This window comes from Larimichthys crocea, chromosome VII, assembly GCF_000972845.2.
Source record: "Larimichthys crocea isolate SSNF chromosome VII, L_crocea_2.0, whole genome shotgun sequence".
Taxonomy (NCBI): domain Eukaryota; kingdom Metazoa; phylum Chordata; class Actinopteri; family Sciaenidae; genus Larimichthys; species Larimichthys crocea.
This window is the reverse complement of record NC_040017.1, coordinates 11,281,446-11,300,457: the sequence shown is the minus strand read 5'-3', so window position 1 is coordinate 11,300,457 and position 19,012 is coordinate 11,281,446. Positions and strand designations below refer to the sequence as shown.

General features: G+C 41.7%; 1 protein-coding gene across 1 annotated transcript; it reads left to right on the top strand.

The window, feature by feature from the left end:
• The first annotated feature begins 254 nt into the window (after nucleotides 1–254).
• Nucleotides 255–18,210, top strand: LOC104921132 (tumor necrosis factor receptor superfamily member 19). The gene is made up of 10 exons (XM_010733584.3): nucleotides 255–734; nucleotides 1,470–1,558; nucleotides 2,372–2,485; nucleotides 7,599–7,777; nucleotides 7,985–8,070; nucleotides 13,804–13,968; nucleotides 15,247–15,375; nucleotides 15,492–15,594; nucleotides 16,284–16,576; nucleotides 17,365–18,210. Exons 2-10 carry the CDS (start codon nucleotides 1,496–1,498, stop codon nucleotides 17,367–17,369), a joined length of 1,137 nt encoding a protein of 378 aa, XP_010731886.3. The 5' UTR covers nucleotides 255–734; nucleotides 1,470–1,495; the 3' UTR covers nucleotides 17,370–18,210.
• The last annotated feature ends 802 nt before the right edge of the window (nucleotides 18,211–19,012 follow it).

The window sequence follows — 19,012 nt, the reverse complement described above, 5'->3', positions numbered from 1 at the left end:
TAGTCCAGTTGGTTGGCTCTCCACCACTGCACTACATGTACTAAAGTTTGCAGCTCCATAAGTCTGATGGGCTTAATTCTCAGTCATTACGGCAAATATGAAATCAAACATTTACAATGGGACCGTAGGGGCACTGTGAAGGACCATTAAAGGTCCACGGACCATAGTTTGGGAAGTTTGGCTGGTGCTCAGACTTCACTGGGAGAGAGAGGGAGAGTTTTCAAAGCGGAGAAACTCTAGCCTTCCTCCTCTGTTTCGACATTAAACCAGCTCACAGCACGGTGTCCACATCGACTCTCATAACAAACCAGCTGAATGGAAACGCTGCTATTGATCACACTGTGAACACTGAGCTCAGTCAGCGCTGCGTGATTGGCTCTTTTGTGGGACCCGAGACTTTGATGTCGCGCAGGGGCTGATCACAGATCAGATACACGCGCTTCAGATCCATAAAGCCGCCCGCCCCCTCCTCCTCCTCCTCTCTCTCTCTCTCTCTCTCTCTCTCTCTCTCTCTCTCTCTCTCTCTCTCTCTCTCTCTCTCCGCCTTTGATCTGGGCGCTGAGTTTGTCCTCGAGCTGCCGCCGCTCTCTGTTGAGCTCGAGCTGTGTGGGACAGCAGCGCTGACATGGTGAGCAGACCGGTGCGGGAAACACACCACCACACCTCTCACCGGTCTGCTGTCGACTTTTAACAAGCAACACTTTGGTCAACAGGCTCCTCTTTTTTTTTAGCAGGTAAGAAGAGCTTTTTAAAATTAGTTTTGGGGTATTCATAATTAATGCGCATATAAGACACATTTAGGGACTAAAGCTGTGTTGTTATGTCTTGTATTTTGAAATTAACCAACAGCTTGTTCCATTTTGTAAGTATTATTATAGCCACGCAATACAGTCAACTGACATATATTGCGTATTGTACGCATATTGGAGATTTTAAGTTAGTTATGTTGTTTACATGGTGACAATATTATGAGACATTTCTATGTAATGGTCCTCAGTCTTCCTCATGTAAAGCTACGGAAGCTGTCTGACCGTCGCAGCTGCTGATGGGACTGTAATCAAAACAGCATCAATTAACTCTGCCACACTTTGCACGTGTGTGTGGTGTGTTTGTGATTTGTGCCTCTCAGCCTATACCTGCGTCTTTATTATAGATTATTGCCCCTTTATTACCTTCTAACTGGTAGTTTAAGTAGTATTAGTAGCTTTAAGGTTCATGTATATTGTATTTTGTATTGTATATGATTCATCATTGGAGTTTTTTTTGATCTTCTGATTATACATTTAAAAATATATATATATATTTTTACCTCAGAGAATTGAACCCAGCCAAATATGTTTTTCTTCTTGACATATATTTAAATGTGTATTATATAGGGAAACAGTATAATAACAATAATAAGCATCGTCATCATCATAATAATAGCACTATAATTAAGCTCAGTCTATTATTGTTGTCTCTTTTTTCAGCTGCAGGCAACAAGTGGCTCATCAAAATGGTGTGGTTGCTTCAGCACACCTTCTCACTTCTGGCTGTGCATGTCATATATTCAACTCTGGTAAGCGTTAAATTAAATATTTCATTTTGAAAACACAAGCATGCAAAAGAATGCAGTGTTTATGATTTGTTAGCACTCTTTTTCTTAACATAAAATCGGTTGTTATTATTGCGTGTATAGTTTGTGTGCTGAAGTCTTGTAAATATTTACAGGGATAGATAGAAGATACGCGCAGTGAATGAGTACATTTTCTGCTCCATTTCTTTTAATACTATTCCGCTCTGTTTTATTTGAGTTTGAAAGTTTATTCTTGACCTATTAAATAGTCTTAACTTCAGCTTTCGACGACATTTCGCAAGCTCTCTATGGCAACAGAGCAAACCCAAATTTAAGCAAAAGTGAACTGCAGAGGCTACAAACTCTTTAAGTTATTAAACAAACTGCAGACATGAACTTGAACTACACTGCAAGCCAGTGATAAGGCACACTGTGGGATCTGTAAAACCCTTACTGCTACCACTGACAATGCTGAGTATCATTTTACCTTTATACACTGCACCGCCCTGATTGTGTTTGCTATCTGTGTTCTAGTCTGTTTTTTTTGGTAAGCCCTGCATTGTTGCTTTTGATTCTGCTACTGCAACTATGCAGTTTTCCCACAGGGCTCATTAAAGTTTCATCTTATCTCATCCCAGTAACAGTATGAGACTTGTTTCCGAGAAGGGTTCAAGGAAGGGGCTGATCCCCCTCAAACAGTTCTGAGAGATTACGATAGCTGTGGATTCAGTCTGCTTTCTCTGTTATGGATGAAAGTGGTGATGAAATGCAGGTATCTCTAACTTTCACCAAAACCACTGTCCCCCCCTGTCTCAGATTCCTGTGAGGGCAGAGGAGGAGACCAGAGAATGCAGAGAACAGGAGTACAAGGACCGGTTTGGAAACTGTAAACCCTGCAAGCAGTGTGATGCAGGACAGGAGCTATCAAAGGTTGGAACAAACTCATTTTATATATACATATATATATACAGTTTTAATATAGAAGATCTGTCTGAAGTTCTGTGTTAGCTGAGGAGCATTTTCCACAGAGCTGCTCAAAGGAAAAAGTATTGTCACTTGTTTATTTAGGAAAAGGAAAGTGTAGTAACACAGGGGTTTCATAACAGGTCAGCTGAACTTCCTTAAACTGAAAACAAAAACCTGGATTAGACTATTTCTGTGGTGAAAAAAAACCTCTCCAAAAAGTGTTCATGAAAAACATTGACACTGCTATTTAGAAAACCGTGATACAGATCCAAGGAACTAACATTATTTATTACTTCCTCTCTTTCATGCAGAGAACAGCCAAGCCACTATTAGCTTTTGTAGAACACCGACCCTTCTTTAATCAGTCACACCCATACTTTTGACCTTTTGCAGCTGAATGGCTTCCATTGTTTTTCCCCATTGCACCCCGTCCAACTTATTGTCTTCACTGTTTGAAGCAAGCCATGCCTAAGCTTGCTGCTCTCTAAACTGGGAATACAGTTTTTTCCACCACCTTAGCCACAGGTTTTTTTGTGTGCTTTGTACAAACAGGCCTCTATAGTGTCAGCAAAGACTTTCCTCTCTGGCAGCAGCCATGCACCTACGTTTTGCAAGTGTAGGCAGTGATGTAAAGGTGATATAGTTAAACATCAAACTTATTCAGGAATGTTTTTTATTCATTTAAAAGTAGATAGTTGTAAAACCTCTCAGTATTAACAAGTATTTTGGCATCATATGTAGATTTACAAAATAATATTACATAAAATAATGAGACATTTCTACCTGTGCAGTTTCCCTTGCTGTAAAACACAAAACAGCACGAAGCCACGTTTCTGCAGTAGTAACAGACATCTAGGTGTATAAAGTTAAGCTCAGTGAAAACAGTTGACAGATATTTTTCAATTTTGTTTTAATCTGTGAAATAAATAAATAATAATGAACCACACATCATAAATTTAACACACACGCAAAAAAAAACTCCCAAAGTGATGGACAGGACTACCAAACACTATAACAATCCATTTATATCGACTGTGGTCATATTATATCAATATTAGGAACTAGTCTGAGTATAATACAATACAGTGCAACAGGCCCCAGAACAACAGACAAAAACTGAGCGTTATAACCTTCATAGATTTATTGCAGGGTTGTTGTATTAGACAAGCTAGGTGTACCTAATAAACTGCCACCTGAGTACATATGAGAAAGTACCTGTTATTTATATAGCATAGATATTGATGGGCCTAAAAAATAAGATAAGACTCTAAGCTAAATGGTTTCAGGAGGTTTTTTGCCATGCAACTTTTATAATAAATTTTCAGTTTATTGTATGTTTACATCATTAAAATTGATGGCAGTCTTAAGTAAACAGTATTGTGCAATAAAAAAGACTGATAAACTGACTTTAGGTGGGTTTACACTCCACTACATCTGTGAGTGCTGCTGAAAAAACTCTACCACCCTTGACATCTGTTGCACACATGCATTTAAACCCAGTTGCCTTTAATCTCAGTGCACACAGACATGCACTCTGTGGTTGGTAATACGCTTCAGTAGTCCTCGTGTTCCTCTGCCAGCTCAACAGGCATGAATGCTGCTAGCCACCCTGGGGTCCTGGTTAATAATTGGCTGCCTCATTCTTTCTCTGAAGGTAGCGGGACGTCGGCTCACAGTGGAGACCTAGGCCTGCACTCAGAGAAAGTTTCCCAGAGACACAACTTCTGATCTGAGCTCTGTGTAACTCTCAAGACAATCTGTCCATACTCTGCAAGACAGAGAGGCAGGACTGACTGTTGGGTGGGAAGCAGACCTTTGGAGTCACTCTGTGCAGCTGCCATAGAGATCCCAGAGGAATGTGCCCCAGTTTGCTCTGGAAGTTTGCCTCTGGAAGCTGCTCTTAGGCGGGCTGACAAACATCAATTAGCCCCTTCACGCTAACTGTAGCTAAAAGAACCACCCACACAGAGGGAACGTCCATTAAAAGCAGTTATTCTTTTTCAGACATATTTCATTCTAGGTTTCATTCACTGTAAGCTGCTTAGTCTCTCATGTTGTGTCAAGCATGAAGGAGAAGGGGTGAATTGCTTTCCAGTGCATGCTGGAAAACTGCCAGTGGCAAAAAAAAAAAAGAGGCAGGAACACAACTTTGATGTGTCAACATCTTGTAGTATGTAGCAAGAGTGTGACATTTCCTTCAGCCACACTCCCAGGGCAAAGGACTTTTAGATGGCATTGGCTAAAAAGAGAGACAGAGGTTGCAAGGAGTGTATAAACAGCAGAAGGGTCAGACATTAGCTGCATTGTGTCTAAAAAAAACAGTGAAAAAATCTTCAAAGGAGTAAGAGTGTGTTTGACCCGGACAGAACACTGCTTTGCATGTATTATGTTCAGCGTTGTTTCATTACCAGATCATCTGACTGGCTGCCCCCCGTGTGATTCCCTCCTAATCTCAGAAATATCTCTGCGTCTGAACATGCTTCAGGTCCCAGCCAGCTCTCCTCTCTCTTGCCGCTCCTTCCCCTCCACACTGCTGTTATGTTTGGCAGTCTCACCCAAACTAGATCAGGAGATAGGACAGGGAAATGTGATGTTAAGCATCTGCCCCCCCCCCCCCCCCCCCCCCCTTTTTTTGGATGACTTTGACGTCAAATCACCTTGAAGTACAATATGGAAATGAAGAGACTTGCAGCTTTTTTCTTGACTACACCCGTTGTAGTTTTCTCCCCAAATGCTTTGTTTTGCACTTGAATGGGATACACATAATCTAAGTTGTACCTGCAGAGCAACATAAAAATATTGTCCCTCCACTGCTAGCAGATGTCTGTAATAGAGAGTAAACCTGCCTGTGTTTTGTGTTATTGTATCCTCTACACACCCTCAAAATATGGTCTTTTCAGGGGGGTTTAACAGACTGAATATGTATTGTTTTGTTGATATTGGAGGCTGTTTTATAGTAGTTATTAGTTGGGAAAGGCTTATACATTGTGTGCACACCTTTTCATATAATAACAACTTCAACATCACAGATTACCTCTGAATACAGTCTTTCTTTAAGCTGCTAAACTAGTCTCAGTGAGTGCAGGGTGTCAGCTCTGTTGAGCTTTGTTAGCAAGGATAAAAGAAGAAAGAGATCGGTCCTTGATTATCTGTGCTGCCTGGATCAGAGGGGCAGAAGTTGGCTGCATTCTCCCTTTGTTTCAGTGCTCTGACCTGCTCGTGTCTACGTGGCATCAGCCCCCATCATGCCATATGGTGCCCCACAGGCAGAGCTTGTGCCAGTGTTGGGCTTAGGACGGATCGGTGCAGGGCCCCTTCTTTCGTGTGCAAATGGGTCACAGAACCACTGTGAGGTACCCTGCAATGGCCTACAGTGCTTTTTTAAGGACCAGTTTTAGGGTATAGTCCTGTGGTAGTTTTCCAGCCTACCCTGACTTAGTCTGAGCTTCAGTCACCTCAGACAGTCAAAACCATGGCTTGTAACAGCGAGCTGCCTAGTCTTTTTTATTCTGCCTTTCCCCTCTTTATCACTCATCAGCCACCCCCTCTCTGTTTCTCACTCTTTCTCTGTCTCTTCCCTTCCCTCCCTCTGCCCCCCCCCTCCCATCTCCACCGTTCACTGCCCTGCCCTGCTGAAGAGCAAGGCCTTATATGGAGAGTTCATAAGAACAGCTGCAACAGTCCAGCCCTCGCTGGTCCACCTCGGGCCAGGCCTGGCCCAAGGGTTCAATGTCAGGCTCACGTGTTTGGCTGGAAGGACTGAAATCCTCATCTTCTGCTCCGACTCCGTGGTGCCATCACATGTTCATCACATCCTTGCCCCTAACCTTCCTTTTTAAATCTCGCCAGCCTGCTTCCCCAAACCCAGCCCCCATGTCAGACTCTTGTGCCCACATTCCTGCAGGACTGCATGCCCGGGCAGTGAAATGGGACACGGGCGAAGAGAGAAGAGAAGAGAGAAGTCCTGTTTGAAGCTGGCCTTCACTTTAATGATATATGAGCACCCCTCGCCCATCCCCTTGTATATCCCTCTGGCTTTGGATTGCAGTGTAGCAACACTGGACAACAGTAGGGCAGCTGCTATGTAGCTGATAATGAATGATCAATGTATGATGTCATCCCTGCAGGGACTCTTCACTCAGCTTACAGTAATATCAGCTGTCACGTAAATGTCAGTTTGTCATTGAGGTCAGCAGTCTTTCAACATCATTTTAAGGGACGTGACAGAGAACCAATTCAGAAAGAGACAAAACAAGATGAACATTGACAGACGAGCATAATTTGTGCATTTGTTGGTAATTCTGTGTCGAAATGGGGTTTGTCCCACCAGAAATATTAAATATTGCCTCTTAACTATGTCAGACTTCTACATTGCAAACTGCTCTATAGAGTTTATCTGCCTTTGAAATATAACTCATACAACCAAAGACACATATTTGATCTCCTGCCTATACATTTAGTCACACAAAACTGTATATTTCATCATCTTCTTAAAAATCTTCTTAAATATTTAGCTTTTGCTTGGTCCAGGTGAACACACCCTCAAAATGTGGTTCAGCATTAGATCAGTCACACAGTAGTAGGAAGCTGTGCTTTTTAAGTGCACTTTCAATTGTTGAACACAAAAAGAGTATTCATCTTATTTTCTCCATATACCTCTCCATAATCCGTGCCCCCTTCCTCAAGCGTTTCCTTTGCTTGCTAGCCTCTCAATCAACGGGACACTCACTGAGTCTGCTTGGAGAGGGAGTCATACAAAAACGCAGCAATAAACTTGCAATAATACAACAGTGGGTGTCCCCCAGGGCCTTTATTATTCAAATGCCTGGCCTTTCTAGGTCTTGCAGCGGAAGGCCGCTCATTCATACTGAGAGAGTCAGGGAGATTATTGCCAGTGTAAGATGGACTCTCAAAAGAGGCAGGCCATTGTTCTCCTCTGATCCCGCGAGCCAAGATCATTCTTTAATTCCAGACCCCCGGTAGTCCACATTCAAGCCCTCTTTTCACCAGCTGCACATCTCCCCAAACCACCAACCCCACCCCTTACTCGGTGTATTTCTCCGATTAATCCCCCCAGGAATGTGGCTTTGGTTATGGAGAGGATGCCCGGTGCGTGCCCTGCCGGAGCAGTCGCTTCAAAGAAGACCGGAGCCTGCAGAAGTGCAAACCCTGCCTGGACTGTGGACTCATCAACCGCTTCCAGAAGGGCAACTGTTCCACCACCAGCAACGCCGTGTGTGGCGACTGTCTGCCCGGGTGAGAGGACGGACACAGCAGACAGTTGTGTTATTGACAAAAATGATATGTATTTTTCACAATAATAAGCTGACAAAGATGAGAAACATGTTACAACACGTCAGTATCTTTAATGTGTAACAATATAAACTGAGTTTGTGCGTGTTTACTGCTCCTGTGTTCACGAAAGCTTTGAAGTTAAAAGCTGTAATTTTGTGTCTTCAACAGATATTACAGGAAGACAAAATTAAGTGGTTTCCAAGACATGGAGTGTATACCCTGTGGGGACCCTCCGCCTCCTTATGAGCCTCACTGTAAGCACCTTTCCTTTCTTTCACCTCTTCTAACAGTTGGCCAAACATCAGTGGGACATTTTGTTAAATGTTCCCATGAATACAGGCTATTCATCCCAGCCCACACTAGGTGATGTTTTAAGATGAAACAACAGGGATACAATAGTCTATAAGCAAACATCACCGGTTACAGCACACTATTGAACTCCCGGCCAAATCTTAGTAGAACCAAAACTCAGGCTGCAGTGCCACAACAAAGCCTGTACACACACAACATGCCAGCACACGGTCCTTGGAGTAACCAGAACCACTGCCTTTAAAGGGTGGAGCGAGCCATAGTTCATTCACTAAGTCTCACTGAGCCAAGCAGCTATGCTATATGTGCAAATAAATGCTTGGATTTAAAAGGCGAGCAGTTGAAAAGCTGAATTGGATATCACTAACATAATACTGGATTTGCCAACACTGGATTATATTAGCTCAGAACATGTCACTCATTTTTAGTACTCAATTTGGATTAAATGAGCAAACTTCCTTGAACAAAACCTCCATTGATATTTCGAGACAAAACGTGTCTCCATAGCATTACGAAAAACGACGCGCCGGAGTGCGCCGGTTCAAGCAGCACAATTTATTACCTTTTGTAGAGATCCATTATGCAAAAAAGGATACAGGAGGTGTATTACAGTATGTTCACAAAGCAGGGCTCACATTCCAGTGGGCTACAGATCCAATTAACTTCTGTCTTCCGGCCATTATAAGTAGTTAAGTACAACCTTATGATTTCAGGTTTCCACATAAAACCAACAGGCGAGTGAACTTATACCTTTGGTAATTGAGTGTGACTTCCTGATGGCAGTAGAGGCTGCAGCTGTTTCGGAGGAGACTTTTGGCAGCATGAGCATCGGAGCAGTCCCAGCCAGGGTTAGCACCCCCGTGTTAAATAAATGGAGACAGCTCTGGGATAACGGACAACTCCCCAAAAAAACTTGTTTGCTCTCGCAAAGCCCCAGATGTAAAGAATCATGATTTCATCAGACTGCTTGTTTGGTTTTTAATTTAGTGTCTTTCTTTAAATCTAGACATATATATATATATATATATATATATATATATATATTGTTGCAAACAGTGTTACTGTTTATGTAGTGAACACTGGCCTTGGGACAACTGGCCTCCCTCTGTCTGCTCATTTGTCCATCTGCGCAGCTTCCCGTTTTGATACTGGAGGAGGCCTGCGAAACAAAATGGCCATTGTGTTTGAGAACATAGCTGGTAGTTTGCTTCCACAGGGACTCTCAGCGGAGCATTTCCAAATGTTTGAAAGTCTTGCTCCCTCCCTCCAGTGTTATCTTGAGGAGGGTGGTGAAAACTTAAAGGGCAGATCATTCTAATAGGCCACACTGGCCCGGAGCAATGGTGCAGCTGTGCAGGGGAGGCAGTCGCTGTCTGGGGTGGACTGTAAATCTTAAACCACCCCTCCTTTCTTCTCCTCTCTTTCCCCCAGTGGCTTTTTGGAGCCGAGTAAAAACGAGATTGTGTTTTATGGATTCCTTCAGCCTCTTTAATGTATTTCATCTGCTGGAGTTTTTCACTGTCACGGTAGATCTGAGAGCTGAGCAGACTATGCTGATCCTATGTGCATACATAAACTCACACGCGTAGAAAGTAGAAAGAATCTTACCAGTCAGATGGGAATCTTGTATTCCACAGACATCATGTCTTTCTCAAATAAAATATATTCAACAAACATTTCTTACACGCTATTGACCTCATGATGAGAACTAACCAAAAGGAAACATGATCCAACAAATCCCCGTCCATCCTGATAACCTGTACGCTCCATCTTGTAACACCGACTTCAAAGGTTCATGCAGTCAGTTCTCACCCCAGATGGCACAACACATACCAGGCTGGCAAGGTACAGGAAACATTCCTGCTTATTATTGCCTGCCAGCAATTCAAACCAGAGCCCTCCAACAGTCAAAAAGCGGTCCATAAAAGCCACTCAGATGTCAGCAGCTGGAATGATTAGCCTATCCTCACTGCTGTCTTAATCAAGTTATCGTGCAATTATCAAACCACAACTTCACAGCATAGCCGTGTTTGGTGATGCCACATTACAAGATGTGATGATTGTAAAATGTTTTACCACAAACACCTTGGGTGTTACGCTTTTAGATGTCTATATATATATATCTGTTCAATCATTCTAGCAGACATATCCAGTTTCAGTTTCAAAGAAGACGTTTGTGTCTGTTGTACCTCCTTTTATAATACTTCCTGACATACACGAGGTCGTAGGCGCCAAAAATTCAAAAAGAGCTGCTGTAACAGTGTGAAGCCTTTCTAGAGGACACACTTTAGAACTAAAAACTTAGAAAAAAAATTTAAAGTGAATAACATGCTACACATCTTGAATGAAACTCATACATTTCATATTGTTTAAAATGGTATCAAATCAAAATGGCATCAAAGCTGTTACATTTCCAAATCTCTGAAATCCACATTTTACGTTACGTTTAATGTGCCCAGAATTCACGATTTTAGTCAAATTAAAGTTACTGTAGCACTCAGTAGAAACTCTTAAGAGCTACTTTAAGCTGCTCACCATGTATGGACAAAACATATCTTAATATATACTTACTGGTCGTGCTAATCAAACTAAATAGTTTCTCACTGAGTCAGTCAAGGTTCTGGGTATAAATTCATAAATTCAGAGTTGGACCATTATGAATAAGTACATCTAAATCTTTACATGAAATATAAAATACTGTTTCCACAACTACAACAACAACTACACCAAAGAGGACTACAGCGGATTTTTATTTCTCTTTGTTGTTATTCAGTGTTCTCTCAGTCCTCCTAAAGAGCCTCTTTAAAGAGTTTGCACTAACAAAAGCCAAAGATCCTTCAGAGGTGTAAAGAAGTGCGTCTTTTATTTGAAGTATGTGGCTTTCCATAAAGTCAACAGGCAGAGAGTCCATAAAAGGCTGTGGTTTATTGGTCTGGTTTGTGTGGAGATAATATCAGCAGGTGAGGTCTCTTCAATGGACCAGTGTTTATCTGTGTGTGCTGCAGCTGCTGGGCCTCCGATAACAGGCTGCCTTTGTGTTGTGGGCCAGATGATGCTCACCTTGGATGAGTTGAATTCGACCTTGACAATGAAGACTAAGTGTAAACACGATGGATTACCAATACAATACAGTTTTTGTATAGGAAGATTATTTTGGTGATCCCTGCTAAATAAGTTTTCAGACTTAAAAACAAAATAAAACATATGTCATTCTGACAAATATTATACTGTTTAGAGTAATAAATCATTCACATTTTTAAATAGTTTCATGTTCATTTAACGTGTTTTAAGATCTGGCACTGGAATGTGGAAATATTTTTTTAATAATAACATTTTTTACATTATGTACTTTTCAGTGCTTACATCAGGCCACTCCTTTATTGTGCCCTCTGGGTCAAACTAAGTTTTGAAGCGTTGCTTTGAGATTTTCTCTCTCTTTTTTTTTTTTTTTTCTTAGAAGGAATGTTAAAATACCCTTATCCCCTATCTGACTGAATAAAAAAACTGCCCAAAGCTAAAGTAATGTTTACATTGCATAACAAAGAGCTCTTGAATGTGAAAAGGTTGAAACCAGTTCCCTTTATGATGAATGTACTGAAAGGCAAACAGAAAGGCTAGCTGAAAAAGATTTTCTCAAACAAAAAGCCATTCAGTATATTTGCCATATTCATCAACAATCTCTTACAATTTAGTTTTTTCCCTCCACATGTTGTTAACTGGTCTGTGTCACAGTCATACCAGTATACTTTCAGTGTTTGCTCTGTAATAACCCACACCCTCTCTATCATATATACATTGATCAAGGAAATTATATTTAATTAGTGATAATGATCAGAGACAATTATGTTAAGCTACATGTACTTAGCCTCAGAGAAGTGTCAGTCATTTTGAGAATCTAGGCATGCTACTGTTTCTCCTCCAACTCCTGCTTGGAGCTACAAACAAGAGAGCTGAGGTTGTGTTTCACAAAACATCTTTGAGTTATCACACGGGATTTCTGGGAATTCACTGTTTCTTTGTACACAACCTCCGTGTGATGAACAGCTGCAGATGCTCAGCAATGTGCCGCTGCAGATACTGCTGGATGTTCATAACGCAATAGCTCCAAGTAAATCCAAATGATTTGTTAATGTCATGGTTCAGTCTCAACCTCTAGACAGAAAATTATCTGTACAATCCCAGAGAAATGTAGTTGTTTTAATTTGACATTACACATCACCGATCTTCAGTAAAGAGTGAGTGATTCCTCTCTAACAAAGAAATAGTTTTAAATAACATTAATTCACTTCCCGTGAATAAAACAAAACTAAAAGTATTTGATGATTTGGTGACGTCTCCCCGACAGTGAATATGAATATTGTGTGTGATATTTTTCCCCTCAGACTGTGTATCACCAGGTTATTGTGATTTTATTATTGATGTGTTAAAGGCTTATCTTTTTTTTACCGTGTAAATTCACACTCATAAACCTAAGAGAATAAGAAAGAATATTAACCATCCATTAATATTTAACATATGCATCAACACAGGCCTTTTCCCTACTTTGTTTACAAATATTACCAATGAACCTTTAAAGCTGCACTATTTAACGATGCATTGAATGCCTTTGTGTAATGTAAAAGAAAAGACTTACAGTGAACATAGTGGAGCATTTAGTGACCACATACTTCCCTCAGGAGTTGGTGGAGACCAAAAACAGAGGTAGAAGAGAAAATATTGGACTTAGATTTTCTAGCAGATACAAACACAGCTCCAAATGTTACTCCATGTCTGCTAGATGTGTCTGTCTCAGAACGTGGATAACTCATAATGTAATTTAAATTTTGCTACTCTTGCATTTACATTTGGATCACATATTATGCCTTTATCTCTGATGAGTGCTTGAAAGGATAATTACATGTAGCTGAAGCCAATTTTCTCAAACGAGACTGCCAGCACATTACGTTGTGATATCTAGCGCTAAGCCTTATTAAACCCTGATGTTCTGTATTTGTGGGAACTTGTATAATGAGCAGCATTCTTGAGGCCAAAAGTGTTTATATGAGAGTGTGTGAAGGGTCCTACAGGCAGGGCAAACGGTGACATCACCCGTGGGGAGGAGATGAACTGTTTAACTGCAGCTTAATCATGAAATCACAGTGCATGTGCACACAAATCACCAGCGCGCACACAGAAGCGTAAATCGTTTACACCCATATCCGACCTGTTTCAAGAGCCTGACCAGCATGTCTGCTTCTAGATTTCAGGTCTCTGTGACTAACGTGACGGTGCCTGGGGGCAGGAGGGGGGAGAACTGTCTGTAAATCATCTTCTGTGGGGAACGAGACAGAGGCAGATAAAGAGAGAATCCACCACAGGCATTTTTTTCTTTGAACTCCTCTGCTTATTTCATTAGCAACGAGATGACTGGCTCAAGGCGAAAAGGGATAATTTGTCTCACATTACCCGATTCGGATTGGCTGAGGAGTGTCCGATAATATGAAGTAACTACATGTGTTATCCCCAGCCTTTTTCACAACTTATGTTGTGTAACAAAAGTTGTTGTGTCTTAAACGCTCACTCTCTACATTCATGCAACTCATCACCTTGAAAATTCGCTGAAATCAAAGAATCAGTCAATGTTTCACGCCCTGCTGTTCAGCTCTACTCACATTCACCTCCCTCTGTCTTCTTCACAGGCAGTGGCCGTGTCAACCTGGTGCCGCTGCCCCCGGTGGTAACCAGCCCGCGGGACATGGCCCTGGCCGCAGTTATCTGCAGCGCTCTGGCCACCGTCCTGCTGGCCCTGCTGGTCCTCTGTGTCATCTACTGCAAGAGACAGCTGCTGGAGAAGAAGCCCAGTGGTGAGTCACAACATCTGCACACACTTCTGTTCATGTGTATCTCTAAAACTCAGGACACTAATGAGTGTTGTGCAATGTATACAGTCTTCTGAGACATGCAGAAGCCTAAAGTTAGGTCCACATTTTTTCACATTTCCACACACTCCTGGAAGTGTTTTCTATGAAGGAAGTGTATTTTTCACAATCCGTGGTTCTATGCAGCAAGCATTGAACTTCAAACCTCACTCCTCAGGCGCTGCCATTTCACTGCACAGCCAATGAATCTATCTTCACTCGTCAAGATTTCCAGAATGGAGGAAAAACAGATACCTCACCGTGTTTTCAGTTATTAGAAAGGCCAAACAAAGATATATTTGGTGACAAGTTATCCAGAATGTGGTACTTGCTTGCGTGCAGTCTTTATTGTTTCTTTATTTCCTAGTGCACTGCAGAGGCTACAATACTTCAAACTAATGTTGTGCAAGAGCTAAATATAAAGTACGTATGCGAAAATATGAGTGGCACCTAAAGAGCCCTTAATAGGGTAAATAAAGAATATATCCATTTTGATGAGCATGATTTCATCACTCTTTTGTTAACTACACAAACAGAGTCTGTCAGTTGTGATCTCCACTGTTAAGCCTTATTAAACCCCGATGTTGCATATTTGTGGGGACTTGTATAATGAGCACAATATGATTGAGGCCAAAAGTGTTTGAGTATGTGAAATGTCCCGAGGCAAAGAATTAATGACATCACATTTCCCCAGTAAATTTGCCTGAAACAAAGAGTGTGGTACAAGTTACCAAGGCGTTACCAGATCTGTGTTTTTCTCACTGTAATGGTTTAAAGTGAACACTTGAGTCTGAATATTTTGGCAGTAGTTTTACTGAGCACAAACATGCACCCCACCCTTCAATCGAGCTGCTACAAAACACTAACACAGTTGTTTTTTAAATTATACAAAGGAATTTTAATCGTCGTCATGGACCTGAGGGTTGTGAGGCGTTTCCCAACACATAAGAGAGCATGTAGGTTTTAGTCAGTTAAGCACCTCGACTGGAGCTGCAAGGATTTCACCTGACAGCAGCAATTACACAAAAAATGACCAACTGGTCTTTGTTATTATTCTTAATAGGAAAGAAATGACTTTCCATAAGGCGTTATTTTATAAAGGGCTTCATAGATGGTGAATAAATCTTTCATTAATGCTTAATCCAAAGTGGTACCAGTAGAAGACCATTACTGTGCCCGGTTGTTGTGTATCTGTCATTGACCATCTCCGACTTGTGTCCTCAGCGGCCTCTCTGAGGTCCCAGGATTGTCCCTACAGTGGAGCAGAGCTGTCCTGTCTGGACCCACGCTGGCTCCATGACTTTCCCCAAAGACCCTGCTGCCAGTGTCACCTGGGCCCCGGACACACCTGTGGTAGGTTGTGCTTCAGAATAAAGAGATTTCATCACTGTTTTTGGCATCAAACCACTGCTGACTGTAAGGACAGTTTTGTAAAGTTGTACATGTGTATGTGTGTGTGTGATGTTTAGGTCCAGTCCACCTGATCCCATCTCTGTGCTGCGATGAGAGCTGCAGTCTTGGTCGCAGCCAGGACAACAGTCCCTTCCAGTCCCAGATGAGCCTCAGTGACGGGTGAGGAAAGTGTGGATGTGGTGAGGATGAACAGGCACAAAAGTGTGACTGAAACTTTTCAACTTGTCATGGATGACACAGAACATAATTAAGATCTCAGGTTGAACAGCTGCTGTTAATAATCTCCTTTATTACTGAACATAACATGGTGTTTGGTGAACACCTCTCTCTAAACTGTCTGGCAACACCATGATTACAAACACTTCAGCCCAGAGGGGAAATGACTTTAAAACCTTGCAATGTTTGCACCATGCTCTGCTGACTGTGCTGAACCTTTACAGCTGGCTAATAGCTAAACTCAACATCAACCGCTCAACAAGCAAAATAAAAATTATGAATTATGTACACAACAGCACGCCTTTGAAATATAAATAGATCACTGTATATATATGGATCATCATACAGAAGATGATTACTGTAGTTCAACTTGTCCTGGCTGTATTATACTGTTCATAATAAAACAAGTCACAAGGCACATCCCCGTGTTCTTCACATAATAACCTGGGAACAGCTTAACACTAAACAGCTCTGTTGTAGTTTAATGTGCTGTAGACATAATTTCATGTGATTAATAAGACTCTTTGAAGTACGGAGAACAAACAGAGGCACACATGAAAGCGAAGCGCCACAGGGTGTGGCTGCGAGCAGAGATTCACAGTGATAATAAGTTTCTTTATTCCACTCCACAGAAATACAAACCAGGATGAGGAGTGCACCGCGATGCAGGCGGGAGGTCGTCCAGAGTCTGTCTGCGAAGACGCTGGTGGGATGAGAGGGAGTTTAGAGCCTGCAGAGTGTTCAGGGCCGCCTCAGTGCAACACTAAGCCTGCAGGGAGACTGGAGGTGGAGGGAGAAGAGGTGGATGAAGAGGAAAAGGAAGGGTGCAGGTCGAGGGAGAATTCACCTGAAAGGACCAGGCAGAGCTACAGTGACGCTGTGACAGATGCACTTCTTCCCAAACAGCACTCGTCAAGTCAGGAAGGTGAGGTGGAACACCATAAACCGGATCAGTTTTTCCATTTTATCGACATAGAAAAGTGCACAAACGTCTACTGAGCACCATCTGGCTTGCTTATCCCCGGGATATGAATGTTTCTGTAGGTGTGTGAAGACACCCCTTTGGCATTTGTCTCAAAGTAAACTACTAATCAATCATCTGATGTGTGTACGTGAGATATTAACTGCAAAGAACAAAATATAAGCTCTCTCCCAAGCGGCTGAGAAATGAAACAAACTTGGATAGGCTAAAACCTGCAGTTCTTCAAATGGCCACTTGAGGCTGGCTCCAAAAGCGAGTCAGTCATATACTAAAATGCCCAGCTTAACAGCAGAAATAAACATTTACAAACCGGTACAAAATAAAGCTTTGGTCTGTTTGGTGAGAGCCGAACACTAAGCTTCACAACAGCTCATCAGAAACCTACATCCACATTTAATCCCACAGTCTGCGGGCCTCTCCAACACACACATAACAACAGACTCTTTCACTGTATTTTATTAATTCCTTTCGACATTGACAAACTAAACCAGACAACGTTCAAACTGCTGAGTAACTGTCCTGCAGCCATTGTTTTAAAACACTTAGGCTCCTCTTTGAACATAGCTGTGTGTGTGTGTTCATGAAGAACAGCTGGTAAAAGAAACAAGAGATACCACAAGTTCTTTGATGTAGACAAGACTATCCTGTTTTAAGTCGGCCCCTGGCTGGCTCTGGGTAGATACGTTACTAATCACTGCATGTCTGTGTTCCTCTTCCTGCTCTCTTTCCAGGATGACATGGATTTCTTTGGCTCGTGTTCCACCCTTGAACCACCCCGAACTCAACAACAGCCGCGTCCAGATCCCCTATCAGATTACTCACTAGCCCCCCCCCTCACACACACACACACACACAGATGAGCAGCAGCCACTCTCAAGTGTGGTCGCGCCGCCTCTTTCAAATGCCTGCCGCTGACCTCAGAGCCCCTTGTCAAAGGGTCCAAACAGAATATGTACATACATGCAAGCAAAAGCACTGCTGAGGAAAAGCAAAGCACGAGGGCAAAGGCATAGACACACCTACACTCACACACACACACACACATCCACAAACTAATGTGAACTCGCTGGCCCAGCAGTTGAAATCGAATGAAGTTCAAACGTCGAGGAGTATTGACTTGATACCGTGGAGTAAAGTGAATCCAAGTGAGCCTCTGCTCTGCCTTGAGAATGTCTTGCATCTTCACATGTAGAAGAACATAAACTGTACCTAGCAGCTGGTGTTATGAAGCTTTTGTGTGTAAAAAGGTAACAGTTGTAAAATTTGAGGCGTGAAGAAAAGTGTCGAAAGTGATTATGTTGCACATTGAAGACAATCTTGATGATATGGAACAAGTTAAGACGAGGAATGTTTAAGTGATAAATGTCTTGTAGATACTGTAAAATATTAAATAGGTCAATATTTTTGTAACATAGACATGACTGACAACATGTTTGCTTTTCTTCCCCAACTTATAGTGTTGATGGTTGTGAATGATCACATCCACGTGTTGTTTTTGTAAATAAACCACTTGAACAAGTTTTCATACTTACTGCATGTTACATATTCTTTCAGTTCATTAAATCAAGCTGATTCCACCAAGTTGTGAGGACTCATGTGAGACAACAGCACTACAAAAACGCCAAATCCTACACTTCCCATAATGCAATGATTGGTTGAGCAACAGAAAATTAAATGAATACATTTTGATAACTTTTTAATCTCTCAGTTTTGGACTGCAGGTCAGACAGAACAAACATTTTGTAGACGGCAGACCTACCTGATGAACAGAGATGTTTCTGTTCTTTAGCCTACTCTATTAGATATAAATAGGGTGGACAGAATAATGGAAATACCTGTCAGCATGTGTTGTTTGTCAGACTGAGTCATTCTCATGACAAATAACCTTATTTTGAAATTGATGGAGTGCCTCTTTAAGTATAATAAATACTTTTACGAACATCGTTTCCAAATTTAACTGAAGTGCAGCCACAGCGTCTCTGCTGAAATAATTTGCCTCAGGTTCAACTGGAATAAGATCACAGAAGTAAAAAAAAATAAACATGAAATTACATTATAGTCATGTTGGAGACTTTTCATGTTCACACAATCAGTCAAACTGCTGTGTTGCAGCCTCCATGCGGTTAGAGCCACCCAGCTCGCTCTGATGTCGTGTTCACACCTTCGATAACCATGAAAAGCTGCTCCTATCTGAGCAATGCAAGCAAGAACATTATTAAAAAGGGAACAGCTTCTTGCATCTGCTGAAACATACAGTCTGTGGAGACGTTATATGCTCTGGAGCGTCTGAGTAAATGTGAAAAAATGTACAAGAAGCTCTGCTTTAAGATGATGTGTGAACAGCTTGTATTGGAAAAAAATAAACATAACAAAATAAAT

Bases quoted from the DNA above. Each gene is read 5' to 3' on its own strand.
- LOC104921132 (XM_010733584.3), top strand. From the start codon at position 1,496: ATGGTGTGGTTGCTTCAGCACACCTTCTCACTTCTGGCTGTGCATGTC. The intron at 7,778-7,984 runs GTGAGAGGACGG...TGTCTTCAACAG, and splicing joins TGTGGCGACTGTCTGCCCGG to ATATTACAGGAAGACAAAAT. The intron at 8,071-13,803 runs GTAAGCACCTTT...TCTTCTTCACAG, and splicing joins GCCTCCTTATGAGCCTCACT to GCAGTGGCCGTGTCAACCTG.